General features: G+C 38.0%; 1 protein-coding gene across 2 annotated transcripts in view; it reads right to left on the bottom strand.

Annotated features, from left to right (window-relative positions):
- RTTN (rotatin) overlaps positions 1-7,813 on the bottom strand; it is an 81,198-nt gene extending 73,385 nt beyond the window's left edge. Inside the window, exons 1-8 of one of the 2 annotated variants that reach the window (XM_065628362.1) lie at positions 7,761-7,813; positions 6,808-6,995; positions 6,028-6,226; positions 5,103-5,192; positions 3,796-3,874; positions 2,741-2,855; positions 2,055-2,205; positions 957-1,122 (exon numbers count right to left, since the gene is read on the bottom strand). In XM_065628362.1, the coding sequence (XP_065484434.1) occupies positions 957-1,122; positions 2,055-2,205; positions 2,741-2,855; positions 3,796-3,874; positions 5,103-5,192; positions 6,028-6,226; positions 6,808-6,995; positions 7,761-7,791 (1,019 nt within the window). In that variant the 5' untranslated portion in view covers positions 7,792-7,813. Of the gene's footprint in view, positions 1-956; positions 1,123-2,054; positions 2,206-2,740; positions 2,856-3,795; positions 3,875-5,093; positions 5,193-6,027; positions 6,227-6,807; positions 6,996-7,760 lie in introns of both variants that reach the window. The other variant, XM_065628363.1, reaches the window with a different exon arrangement.
- Positions 7,814-14,933: the final 7,120 nt, after the last annotated feature.

Raw genomic sequence — 14,933 nt, 5'->3', positions numbered from 1 at the left:
GCACAATATACGTCGGCTACTATTAAACTGTTAACGGTTCCGCTGGGGAAAATGGTCAGATCCTAGAATGCATAAAGCCTGGAGTTCATTTCCAGTGCCATAGCAGTTACATAATAAAAAAATTAATATCTTAGACTTAAGATGAGTAAAAATAACCTTTTGATACAATGACTCTCAAGGTGCACTTACAATTAACTATGTGAGCTATCCTCATCTGTAATATCAGTCTATCTGAATACCTATTAGTTACTCAATCACTAAGCCAATATACCATAGAGGCCAAAAAGAACTACCAACAAGAACACAGTAAGGATTCACAAGAACTTTTCAATTCCGACATACTAAAAAACATTGGCTCTTGAACAGCAGCTTTAAGTCCGTTGTGTCAATATGAGTAACAAAGCCACACGTGAACAACCACCTCAATATTTCGATGGTATACAGACAATTCATAATTTCATATTGGAGTTGAACTTTTAGATGATATACAACTTAAATTCATTGTCAGATTTAACAACAAAGTGTAAAGATTTTAATGGAAATCTTTATACAGCATAGTGGTTTTGACAATACTGTACACTGTGACCTACAGGATGGCCATTCAACTTAAAAGAACCTATGGGGTCATCTGCTGATGAAAAAGAAAAATCCCTGGCTTTACAGCAATAGTCTGAGTAAATGCTTTTCTGCATGTTATAAATACATGCACAAGCAATAATAATTGATACTACAAGATTTTGTTAAAAATGTTGGTTGGCTACAGAATGTGGCAGGTAAAACTGACTTTATGTATTGTGAACACCACTTAAAGAACTGTTTAATTTATAAACATGGTTAGATTTTTCACAGGTTAACAAAACTCTTGCATCATCTCATACACTGACAATGAGCCTATGATACAATCCTATATTAATAATTTTTTAATTGAAGTGTAAGTTATTTCTTATTTTATTCACCTGGAGGATGCTGCATCCCAGTCTTGACCGTCTCCTCTAGGACGCTGAACTGTCCGCCCAATCACAGATGGGCGAGGGCTACTACTTCCAGGTGATGGATTCTGAGAATGAGGAAGACCTCTTGCTTCTCGACAGTAAGATATAGAGGAATTCTGGGAAGCAGTGCCTTTATGTAACACAAATCATACATTTTCCATTAGTGGAATCCATTATTCTGAAAGATACTACATCGTGAAGTAATGGTAAAAGTAACTACGGTAGGATATAGAAAACACTAAGTAAATATTGGAGAGATAGGACAATCTATCGCAGGAAAGCAGCAAGGTTTGGAAACTCAATTCCAAGGCAAAACCACTGAAAATTACAGTTGAATCAGAAATCTTGAGTTTTAAAAATACCTACATTATGTCTGACTAAGGCTACTGGATTTGCTGATGTCGTAACTGAATTAGCAAAGAAACAGCCAATATAATTTATTAAGACACCAAATATAGTGGTAATCTTACGAAGAGGACCAGACTACCAATTTACAGAAACAAAGTTGATTAAATTCAGCTGACAAAATGGAAACATGAAGATCATTATAACTAATCAACACTATTAAATCTACAAAATTTAAGAATTAAAAACGTTGTTTTGGATTTTACAGTCATTGGGACTATTTCACAATCATTAAAATATTGTCAGCCATCAAAATTAAAAAAAAAAAAAAACATAGCTCATGAAGTTAGTAACTAAGTTGTTTAGCACTAATTGCTTGAAAACTTTTATGAAACTCTGCCCACTTTCATTTTACAGATTCCATTTAGTTTGACTTTAAAATCCCTCTCCTGCTGACATACAAACAGTTGGATACTGGGAAAAGCTGATGAATGAGGAATCACAGGAAACTGTAAAAATGAGTAAGCATTTTAAAATACTGCAAGTACTCAGAAAATATTTACTAATATGAATAGTACTGAACACCACCATTTAGCAAAAGAGTTTCACAAGATTACATTTGCTATAGAGTTGTAGGTTGGCTTTTTTTTAATCATCTTAGAAAATCTTACCTGTAATAAAAACACAACAGAATTTCAAATATTTGAAAATACCTACCTTGCTCTGTGGAAGAAAAACTTGGATCTCTGTGAAAGTTAAGTCTGCTTCTCAAGAAGATGCACAACTGTCGCAGGCATGACACAGCCTGCAAAGCTAACCGATGTCTTCCATCTCCTCCAAAAGCCAGGTTTAGCAGAGACAAAAGGCTCTGCAAATACAAAACCATCAACACTGGCAGCTGAACATGAATTCACTTTCATGAACAACCATGCCAGCAAGAGTCTTGCGCTAAATATAGTTCACAAATGTTTCTAATTGTTTTAAAAGATCACAGCAAGGAATAGCCTTAATTACTGTTTTCTTACTGAATGCAACACTACCAGTCCTAAGAGAGAAGCTGAGTTCTGCATCATATTTCCAATAAAGTCACTGCTTTCTTTATGGGAGCCCATTAGAGGGTGTGCATATGACAGTGACACAATTTTACCTTATCCACAAGAAACAAAGTATTATTTCACAACACTTTTCATTACTGATTAGCAGTATACATTATTACAACCAAATAACTTTCTAAATACAATATATATTTAATGTCACCTTTTCTATTCACCTAGAGTTTACATGATGGAACTTTTGTTTAGCTACTTTGTCTAGAAACAAATTGTATCATTTATATCAATTCTTACTTGGCAGGACTTATACCATAGCACAATAAAAACCTTAAACTTTATGTGAATTCTTGCCTGTACAATCTTTGGCCTTTGAAGAAAGATCTCAGCAGGAAAATCTTGCATAATCACATCCTGAAGAAGCTCACACGTACTCCAAATTAAACTCTGGTTGTTACTTCTCAGAGAGCTAAAAATGCAGTTCATATTTAAATATGTATTAAAACAAAAACACAACCAGTAGTCATTAGCTTGAACAAGTCTTTACAAGAAAGTTATAATCACAACACTGAACAATCTAAAGAAATAAATGCTGTAATTCTATTGTTCTACTATTTTTAAACTTGAATTATTCCTTAGCTATACTAATTCTGTATACAATAAAGAATAAACTCAATTCCAGCTGTTATCAAACCACATGTAAAATTAAATTTCCAGAAGAGAAATAACTTTATCAGCTCTGAATTTGAAATTAAGGTAAGAAAGACTGGAAATTCCCAGTGACTACCTCAGTGGTATACAGCAAGTAATCTAACTCTTACCAATAAGAAAGTTTTTTTCATCACCAAGGTTCGTGTATAACTTAAAAGCACTTGAATTGCATATGTGGAAAGTTACATAAAGGATGAAACTTATTAGCTATTCTCCAACGTGTATATTAGTAAATAATAAGAACCTTTTGGGCATTCTAACTTCACTTTTTTCTATTTTTATTTGTTGCAGAAACCACTGTTTCTGAGAAGCACTGTTAAAAAAAAAAAGTGAAACATGTCCAGTTTTAAGGATCTGTGTTCTTTTTCTACACCCAGGCATAAAGGCAATCAAATATTCAAGAGGTTTTCCACCTTCAGAGGTGTTTCAAAACTAAAAAAAAAAAAAAAACCCAAACCAAAATACCACACAACACACACACCAACACTATTACAGGAAAGATTACAGTTAGACTTGTTAAATAGTCAATGATACTGCACTGTTCGCTATGCTAGAAATCTGTCACAGTTCTGTGTCAACTCATAAAGAATGCCAACTACAGAACTTTTCCTTAGGCCACTTCAAGCACACTTTTTCTAAATGAAACATTAAAAAAAAATAAAAACTACAAGCAAACTGTAATGTTTCTACGACGGTACCTTTCATTTGATGAAAGAACATGTCTATCTGTTGAAGTCAGAGTGAGCCAAGGAAATGTAGAAAATTTCAAGCATTTCACTGAAAAAAAAAAAAAGAGAACGGATATTTTGGAGCATATTTTATAGAAGTATTACACAGTGTATTTCCATGGCAAAGTCAAAAATTTATGAACTATATACGAAATGAAATAGAAGTACCTTTTACTTAATATAGACTCACACAAGCTCAAGTGCTTCTAATGAGAGTTTTCAGCAATAACAAAAAAAAATACTAAGGTCATCCCAAATCAAAATGAAATACATTTATTGAAGAAAGCTTTAGCAAATATAAAATACAGCATTACTGGAAAAATACTAAGGTCATCCCAAATCAAAATGAAATACATTTATTGAAGAAAGCTTTAGCAAATATAAAATACAGCATTACTGGAAAAATACTCGATCCTCACATATGCTTTTGATCAAATCATAACTTTGTTCTGCTACAAAAGAATATTAGCATGATTTTGAAAAATGGAAAACTGACCTCATGCTTTTACTCTCAAAGCAGCAGAAATTATAGTTGTTACTAAATTATGACATAGCTTTAATATTCTGTTAGTTAAAAAGTTATTTTAACTTAATATTTATAATAATTATTGTGCAATCCTAAAGATAGCTGATACACTGCTAAAAAAGTAATCTGGTAATTTACTCACAGTAACTCCAAAATCATATTTAAAAATCTAGTTCTCAGAACTATACTGTGTGTTAAATATGACACTCTCCTGTGAACTGCTACTAGTATATTGGTACAGGCAAAGACTTGTCAAAATAATATTGGTCTGTGACAGTGATATATTTCATATAATTTTACTGACAAAAAAAATAACAGTATAACACTGTTTTTCATTTAGATACAAGGTAAAGATTTCTAAAGCACCTCATCTAGTTTTCTGAAAAGCAGAAAGGTACTTCAGACTAAGTTTTGTTGAAATGAAAAGGTACTTAAACAGACACTTTTGATGATGGAACACAGATGTCCTGAAAAGCACTAGGAATTTAAATAATTTTTTAAGTTACAGCATATGTTAACATACTTTACATATTCCAAAGAGTTACGTTGTTTACTAGAAAGCAGAAAGATCCATTAAGATGAATGTAATTTTTATAAGCATTATAATTGTTCCTTCTCTTACACTAGACTTCACAGAATAACAACAGGAAAAATAGTAGCCAATAACAATATTTGTAATGGAATTCAAACTAAATTACAACTCTAAGCACTTTCTGTAATTAACATACTCTTATTTTATAACTACACATACCAACTGTTCTTCTGGGAGGTACTTCTAATGGCAGCAGGTGACTTCTACCTTGACAAAAATATCCAGTGAACAATTCCTCTTGAGGTGGAACTAAACCAAATAAAGTTTAAAAATATACAGAAAACAAACAAAAAACCCAAAACAAACAAACAAAAAACCTAACAAACAAAAAAAGCAAAACTCAATTTATCTTCATGTTTTTCCTGAACTGCTTCCCTTTTACCCTCGAGTTTTAACTTATTAAGGAAATCTATTTAAAATAGTCCCAGATGCCCAGGAAAGTGGAGTAAAAAGAGTGCGTCGCTGTTTATTTTTTTACAATCATATTCTGCAACTGCAACATTTTTTTCCATTTTCTCACACTACTTTGCATACCATTTTTTTTTCTATGACAAATACTTATCCCAAACTAAGCAGATAGTGCATATAACACTAATGTAGTTTCAAAAATCATTCTACTAGGATGACTTCCTGCCTGTTTGGTTTTTTTTTTAATATTTGAATCGCTCTCAAAGTTAGTCTACTATGCAAAGAAAAGTAGCAAAGCATACTGGTTTAATTACAGATTTGTTAAAAGTTGCTACACTTGCTGCCATAAAGCAGTCTTTGGGAGTTCATGTCCTGTGTCACACCCTTTTTACATTATAGCAAACAGATATTACATACCAAGGAAATGGACAGAAAAGGTCTGATTACAAACAACAGGACTGTTAAGTGTGCGGAGAACTCTATTAGGGGAATGGCACTATCTGATTTAACTAAGATCACACTTTCTCTGGCAGAATTTCCTTACTATACACTTCACCAACCTCTCAGGAATAATTCACCTACTATGCCTGAAAACCTCAACTTTTGATAGCCTAGAAGCTTTTCATTTAGTTTATTTTCATTTTAAACATATCACGCTTCAAAATATGTAAATTACCTGGTTGATCTACTGAAGGCTGAGACTGAGCTTGATAACATACTGATAAAGAACTAGAAGGAAGTCCAGAAGGAAGGAAGAACAGTCCATCTACTATCCCATCAATTATAGCCTGCAAGTTGGGATCCACATCAGGCCGAAGCTGAGAGAAGAATTCCACTGCACCAATTCCCATCAGTTTCTGGGCAGCAGGTGGATGCTACATCAGAACAAATAACTGACACGGTTAGCCTGAAGAGTCTCAAGGTATCTTGACCTTGACGGGGGCGGGGGAACCAAAAGAACCATAATCAAAACTTCAGTTAGATTTCACCTTTGTTTATACCATCCATCAGTTTCATGGGTAGCATTTTTTTTCCTAGTTGCTGTTTAATGATTATAACACAAGAATTTATTATGAGATCTCTGAAATTTCTGCAACATTTTCTCAACTTATTTTTAAAAAGTTGTACCACTGTTCAAATCTTCACTTTTCAGGAACACTGCAAGAGCTTAGTGGCAAATCATGTCCCAAAGAAGAAATTAGACACTAAATGAGAAACTGAAGAAGCAGAAACCCAGAAAATAATTACTTTTTTCTGCTATCCCTCTGACCAATTGACAGTCACTCAAATTGGTTTCATTTCTGTCTACACACTGTGGCTTTATTATTCACATCTTTGTAAAACACTCTAAAATCTCATTACATGGAGCTACAAAACCAAATAATATTCAGTTTTATTTAGCTTTAGCATTCTAAAGACATATAGTTTACATAAAATTAAAGTAAGTATATCATACCTGGATCAAATCGTTCACAAAATTTAGTACTTCTTCTTTCATTGGGACAACTGGAAAATTGAACCACTCCAAAAGATTAAGGAAAAGCATTTTTTCATGGACCAGATCGGCATACGAAATCAAGTTATGATCTAGTTTAAATAAAATAGTCTTCAGAGATCGTTCTCTTATCTCTGCCAGTTCATGACCTGCCCAAAAAATAACAGGATTGAAAAACCCGTAAAAACAACTGACATAACTTTATTCTTATTTGGACAACCAGAATGCTGTCCAAGATCTGTGGAGAAAAAAAAGCTAGCTTTTATGCCATCAGTATTATGCTTACCAGGAAGATAAATATGAATGTCCCCACCAGCAGTAAGCTAACCAAGTGTGTCTGCGCAGTGTGCAAGCGTGAAATAATAAAAAATACACTGATGTAACCTGGTGCCAAATGTAAAACAAGACGATGGCCCTTTTTCTTGAAGCACACAACTAAATTCTGCAAAACTCTACCACAATATATTGTGAATATCGAAAGATGCCTCAGCCTCACAAATGGGTCAAATTCTACCCAAGTCCACTGAATCGAAAGGCACCATATCTGAAGGGGAAAACCCTCAGCATTTCCTAGGGAAGTTATCACCGTCTGCCACCGCCCCCTCCGTGTCTGCAGCGCGGACAAGAGTGCAGGAGGCAGTAAAACTGGCGAGGGGTCCGAGGCGGGGAGGCCGTGGGGAAGCGGCGGCCGGGCAGGGACATCCACGCTCCGCGCGCGCCGAAGAAAGAGCCGCCCACCCCCTCACGCAACCGACGGGCCCGTTTCGCAGGTGAAACCCCCGCAGCGCGGGAGGCGGGCGGGAGACAGGGCCCTCGCCGCCCCCCTGCACACAGCCCCGCGGAGGGGTCGGGACAGCCACGGCGCCCCCCGGCAGCCAGGCCCGGTGCGCCGGGAGGGAGAGGGAAGCCGTTACCCAGCTTCCTGACGAGCGACGACAACTCCATCGCGCCTCTCTCCCCGCGGACATTCAACCGCCGCGCCGGTTCCGCCGCCGCCACCCAGCCCGCCTGGCCAACGGCGGCCGCGGTGCATTTTGGGGCACGTAGTCCGCGTCCCTCCCTCTCCGGCCCGCCGCTCCCCCGACCGCCCTTTGCTGCGCGCGAAGCACGCTGGGAGCTTTCAACTCTCTCTGGGAGCCCGGGGCGTGCGGGCGGGAGCAAGAGCAACTACAACTCCCATGGTGCCCCGCGCCGAGCCGAGCCCCTCTATGGGCATGACGGGGTCGGGAGGTGTTGCTGTGCGCGACACCCGGCGGCGCTGGGCGGGTGCGGAGCCGCGTCGCCTGAGCGCGGCCTCCCGCCCGCGGTGTCAGCGATAGGGCAGCCGGTGCTGTTGCGTTGGGCCGTTGCCTTCTTCTCCCCCGGGATTTGTGGCCAGTAAGCCGTTTCCCGGTGCAGGCACTTGGGGAGGCTGGGGGAGGCCCAGGGCCTGGCGCCGCCTGGAGTCTCTGGGCAGCGCCCGGGGAGCCCAGGGGAGAGCGCAGCGCCTGGGGAGCGGTGCCGCCGGGAGGGGTTTTGTGGGGTCCTGCTGTGAAGAAGTGCTGTGGGGTTCAGTCAGCTTTTCTTGGCACAAGTAGATAACCTCTGGATCTTTTTCCTCAGGCTTCTCCAAACGATTCCGGGGCGGGAGGAGCTTAATGAACCGAACGAATAACTTAGAAGCCGTCGTAAAATTTCGGAAATTTAAATCAATGCTCTTCAGAGGGAAAATGAGCAGTTACATGTGGGTTTGCATTTCAATAACCACACCCGAGAGAATTAAAAAAAATTCAGTGGAAACAGACACATGTTTTCATCCTTTGGAGTAATCAGTGAAGCTTCAGATGGATACTTGGAATTACTGGGGTGCTTTTTCCAGCTTGGTGTTCATGACCCATGGCCTAGAAGCGCAAGCCCTTTCCATCGGTATTCTGTGCAATGCAGAAATCCAACCATGCAATTTAAAATAATCTGCATATTCCCAGCCGTATGGCTCAGAATGTCATATCTGGGTAATGCTGTGGTGGTCCTGAGGATTAGTCTACCAAAACCAAATGAGCTACTTGTCTAGCAGTATTTAGGATAATAAGCATTTCAATAGCAGGTACTGTTTTCTGGCCAGACAGGAGCTGTCACCTTGCTGTTCTGCTTGTAGCTTAAATAGGAGCTCTGCATGTACCTGTAGGGCAATGGCTTTTCATATCTTAAGTTGGGCCATCATTCTTTGATGCATATTTGCGACATTGACTTCTGCAAAGATGGGATTTTTTTTTTATTCTCTGAGTCCAGACTTGAAATTAAGAAGGCAAGAATGTGTTTCTTCATCATTTAGTACCCACATGGCCCCGATTTGGAAGCCAGAGAATCGTTTATGTTTGTAGTAACAACTGAGTATTTGCTAATGTTTCTTTGATGTGTCTGACAGAACTATGGAAATAGCTCTTGCTGACTTGTGTAAAGTGAATGGATGAAGGGGTGATGTAGGAGTTGAATCATGAGAGGTTTTGGGTTTTCTTGTTTATGTAACCTGGACTCCAGATTTACATTCCTTTGTTTATAACGCAAGGCAGTTTCACAAAGTAAGAGTTTTTCAAATGCGTAGTAAAGACACATAGTACCTCATAGGTTGCCTGACCAGAGGGCTAATCTTAATTTTCAGAGATTGTGCTTGCCATCATAATTGGAAAAAATAAATTGATGATAGGTGGACAAGTGATGGACATTGTTGTATGTATATGGTCATTAAGTTTTTGCATGTAACTGCAGGTACACCAAAGGAAATGGCTTTGTGATAGTCACAATTTCTTTTTTATGTCATGTATTGCATGAGAAAGTATGTTTTTATCAGCACACAGCAAAAATGTGAAAAGTGCAGTATGGCATATGCAAATTATTTCCAAAAGTATGTATGTTACTGCCCTCCCAGTTTGGCTAATTGTTTTTCCACCCTGGTCTCCATCACTGTGCTATTCTTTCACAGTGAACTTACATTAATGTCCTCCATCTGCTGTATCAAGGTTGTACTAAATTCTTAATTGCAACTCAGAACTGTCCATTACTTTGCAAGACTGCTTCTATCTGTGGAGCAATAAAACAAAAGAGCTTTATTAAGCTAATTACTGATGTACTATGATTGCTGCAATGTGTTGTGGGTTTTTTTTTCCACGAGAGGCTGAAGTCACATGGATCTATCAGTGCTTTCAAGAGCATTTACAAAAGAGGCATCACTGACTGAGTAAAATTTCCTTTTAGCTGTGCACAATGTGCTACATAATGAAATACAAAGAGCTCTAATCAGATGCACACGGGGCTGCTCACATTTCCCCAAATAGGACTGGTGGGAATTTATAAGACCCCCATATGAGACTTATGATAATAATAAAATGGATTTGTATCTCATTTGTCCACCAAGGAGAAGGAATTGCTGAAGCAGTCATTTCCCGAAATAGGCTAAGTAAAAACATTTCCTCAGGAGGCAGAGATGCATCATTCACAACTATAGGACTGTTCAATCCAGGTCCATCTCACCTCTTTAAATATGGCCAATTTATATTGCATCAGAAAAACAAATGTTTTCTTATACTGTCTTCAGTGTCTGAATTAGTAGGTACACAAACAATTCAGAGAGTTGTTGCTGACGCACAGATGACACGTGCACTCTCCATTGCTAATATACTCCTCTGCACTGTGAGCGTGGGCATTTCATTCAGATTTTCTTAACCAAAGGCTCGGTTAAGTTCAACTTAAAAAAACATTCCTAACCTTGAAGAGCAGCTTCGATTTTGCTGCATTTGTTTTAGACCAGAGAAGGGATGATTGTGTACCCAAAGCAGTGATCCAGGAGCACAGTTTCAGCTGTTACGATATATTTTATGCTATCAAGGCTCAAGACTGGTATTCAAGATGATCTCGAGTAATCAAATTTTCATTGTTACAAATAGAGGAGCAATATGGTAAGGGCAAAGTGTATATCTCAAGAAAAATGAAAAGAAAAAAAACCTTTTATTGGATATTGAAAAAAAAAAAAGGTGGGTGGGTTCAATAATTATTGTTGGCATTGTGAGAGAACCTAAATAGAAGATGAGTCTTGCATTACTGGGAGTGCTGATTCCCTCTGTGTCTGCGTCTCCTGTTTTGGGCTCCCACCGCTGTCTCCACTTTCCCTCCTTTTCCCATTAGTTTGTAGCTTCCCATAGCTGCTCCTGAAACCAGTTTGACGTTTTCCTCTCCATTGGCAAAATTTAGCATAGATGTCTCCTCCACCATGTAGATTATTACTGATCTGCAGTCAAAGTGTGTAGGAGTTCCACCACTGGGGAAATTAGTCACGGAATCTCATTTACATTGTCCCTTGTTGCTTCCTTACTGCACTTTACATAAGACGAACTTCAAAGAGCTGCCTATTTCTGTCTCCTCACAAGCTTGGTTTCTATAATTCCAATAACTTTTTTTTAGTCTCTTCTGTATCTGTTGGGTTCTATCCCAATAAAGTGATGATAGGTGGGCAAGTAGTAGACATATCTGTTTGTGCTCATTAAGTTTTTGCAGGGAACTGCAGTTGCACGAACAAATATGGCCTTCACGGTTTTGTGAAGATTTTTTGACAACAGCCCTCTTTTAGCACTTAATATAGGATGCTCAGTAACTTTGAATTTTCCCTTCAGTTAAATGCAGAGAGATTAACCTGAAAAATCTTTTTTTGAGTCTTTCTTAAAGAGTTTTCAGTTTCTTTTTGTTTTTATTTATCACTTCTGTGATTCATTCATTGCAGGATGAAGTCTTCTTATCTCTGCATTCTTTTTTCAAAGCTGTCTGTTCACAACATTTTTTTCCCTTCCTTACTGCTTTTGAGTTCTGCCCTTGTGCGTTCCTAAAGTTCTCTGAAGTTCACCATATCAAAGACTCTATCTGACACTGCCTTTATTCCGTTTTTGTTAATATCCTTACGGTACTTCTGAGTTTAAGTGTTGCAACTTCTGATTCACTGCGAATTTCCTTCTGTCTGGCTCTTCACATAACGTCAAAGAGCAACAACTTTACGAAAGGCATGTGGGATGCAAAAACCATGAATTCCAGGTGCCCATCTGAAGGGAATGTCAAATAGGGACAGTGATGCCCAAACCTCACTGACTGCTGTAGTTAAAATGAATCTTACGACTTACCAGCTGAAAGAAGATTTCAAAAAGGAAGGAAAGAAAGCAAAGAGAATGAGCACATTGGGAATGAGAGGAGGTAGAAATGATCAAGAAAGTTTAGATAAGGAATTCCCCACCTGAGAGAATTATCTCTGTGTATTATTCATCCTGTCAATCAGCTGCTTTTTTTCAGTTCAGAGTACTCATAAAAGTATCGTTTCCTGTCCTGAAGACCTTCCTTGCTTGCTGTCACCCCCAGCTTTCTCATCCTTCTCTGTTCACTAGCTGCTATTGGTAAAATGAGTATGCTGGTATCTAACATTAAAACAAAAAATGAACTGTTGGTTACCTGGACCTACTGCACACGTACAGTAAATGTAGCCTGGGCAAATGCAGTAACTGTGTGCTTATTGCTTTAACTGAGTACCAGATTCCTGAAATTAGTATTCAAAATCAGTAGGATGATACCAGACTTGTAAGGGTTTTCTGTAAACATCAGTGGAGCTGCATGTATAAGAACCCTTTCCTTTGTGCTTTCTGCAGCCAGGAGCAGCATTTTATGATTGCATTATTTTAAAGCTTGTGATAAGGCCTTAACAGGTGCTTTAATGTAAATGCTTGAATTTTACTGCTTCCAAATCAGGTACATAATACCCACTCTAAGTACATGTTACAAATGTTTGTGTTTGCAGCAGTGCAGATGCAAATTTGGAAGATCAACTATGTTATTATTAATTTATTGATTGTATTTTCTTCCCTAGTGAGACTTTCTAATTTCTCTGTTTTTCTCTGTTTGTTTGTTTTTTCTTTGCATTTAACTAGATATATCTTCTATGCTAAATTGCATACACACATACACAACTGACTTACGGAGCAATGCACAAAAAAAACGCATCTAAATAATTGCTAGACAATTTAATTTCATACAGATTATTGTATTTGGTGAGTCACTCAATATCACTATAAACGATTACCATAGAACCCAGAACAAAAGGACTTTAAAAACCTAAGGAAGAAAATCTTTATTCTGTGACGTTTGTTTAAAACGTATAAAAGCACATTTTTTTACACCACGGGTAATGAACTTCTGGAATTTGTTGGCACTGGAGGTTGTCAATACAGGTAGTAGCAGTAAACTCAAAAAAAAGATTAGGCAAATTAACGGAGAATGGGCCTGTAGAAAGACACCAGAGGCACAGGCATGGATGTACCCACTGACCTGCCAGGGGAGCACTTGTGGTCTCTGGGCAGGACAGGGCAGAGGGAGCAGGGAAAGCAGCTCCCCCCTAGCAGGGTCCCTGGTCGTCACTTGGGAACAGCTGGATCCGTCTGCCCGCGTTAAAACATTTCTTACTCTCTTCTGATGTGTGAATTTAGATCCCATCAAAGGAAACGTACCAGCAGCAGAAAGAGAATACAACTTTGGAAATGCAGAGCGATAAGACTATTAGCCTTTACAACTCTGAAAAGAGCTTCCTGCTTTTAGCATTTGTCACATTCCAAACGCTTCAAAAGAGATACAGCCCACAGATTTTTAATGACCTTTTCGTAGGTTTTAGGCATCTTCTTCCCTCAGAAATACAAAGCCAAATTAAACTGAATGTTGGCATGGTTTGTGTTTTGTTTTGTTTTGTTTTCCAAAATGAAAAGACTGGTTTAAACTGCCATGAATTTTATCTGCACCCACTTCACAGAAAAAACTGGCGAGGCGACGCCTGACATATGTAACTAGTTTGCCTTATTTGAGGGCACAGTGCGTTACACGTTATTTCTGGCTCAGGATGCGTAATTACCACATATATTTTCCCTTTTATAAACAAATTCGAGTTGTATCATATAAAATTAATAAACCGCTCTGATAAAGCCCTTGATGTTATTAAAACATCTAGCATGTTAGTTTGTATCAAGGCATTTCTTTACTGCTTTTAGATAATTTAGCACATAGTTTAGTGCACTTACTTCATAAAGACAGTTTATTCTAAAGGGAGCTGCTTCTGTAGTTTATTGCTTGGATAATATTACGCATCTCAAGATGATCTGCAATTCTGGAAAACAATATATTACTGAGAACTGTTGATTTGTCATGGGAGTTACTCTTTTCTGCTAATACTAATGCTGTACCTTATTGCAAAGTATAAAAACATTTAAGTAATCAGTTCTTGGATTTGGAAATATTCCAATTTTAGCCAACATTATGACATTTTTGTTATTATTCTGATGTAACCGTAATTAAATTACCAATTCTAGGTCAAAACAGGAAATAATTTTTAATATACTGATGGAGTAATCATTTTGTATCATATTAATTTACAAACTTGTAAAAACTTTGGGTGACATTAATAGAGCTCTACATAGTTTTGAATATTATTACTGTCAATTAGTAATAATAGCATCTGCAAGGTATGTAATACTCTGTATTTGTTTTCCAAACTCTTGTTATTACCCCTACGTATCTCAGCCACCGTCATATTCATTGGTCTGGCCATTAATTAACCATTGTGCTTACTTCAGGCTCTATTTACAGAAGAGAAGCCAGTGTTGAGTGTCTCCCATTTAATACTTTTATCCAGTGTTACCCTTCCCTTAGAATTAATAAATAACCTTAAATGGTGCCAAAGAAAGAGGAAATGAGACTCTGTTTCCATTCTTTCTTTCCGAGAATCTACCAAGTTCCTCAAAATTATGGTTCTCATCACACAAATAAGAGGCGGCCTGCTAGTTCATTCATGGGACTTGCATCATCCAGACACTGCAGATTCACATCAGGCAGAAAGGACAAGAGGGAGAAAATTACTGAGGCAAATATTGTAGTGTAAATTGTGTCTTGGCTTGAGTAGGGCCCAATTTCTGAAAGGAAAGATAAGAGATACTTGTACAGCAGTGACTGGGATGCAATTGGACTTGTTTATTTTATGTTTCTCAACTTTTCTATTATAGCTTTTGGAGAAATGTTGAAAATACAATAGTCAGATG

The sequence above is a fragment of the Caloenas nicobarica genome, chromosome 2, assembly GCF_036013445.1.
Source record: "Caloenas nicobarica isolate bCalNic1 chromosome 2, bCalNic1.hap1, whole genome shotgun sequence".
Classification (NCBI taxonomy): domain Eukaryota; kingdom Metazoa; phylum Chordata; class Aves; order Columbiformes; family Columbidae; genus Caloenas; species Caloenas nicobarica.
Note: the sequence above shows the minus strand (reverse complement) of the source record. Positions and strands in the feature narration are given on the sequence as shown.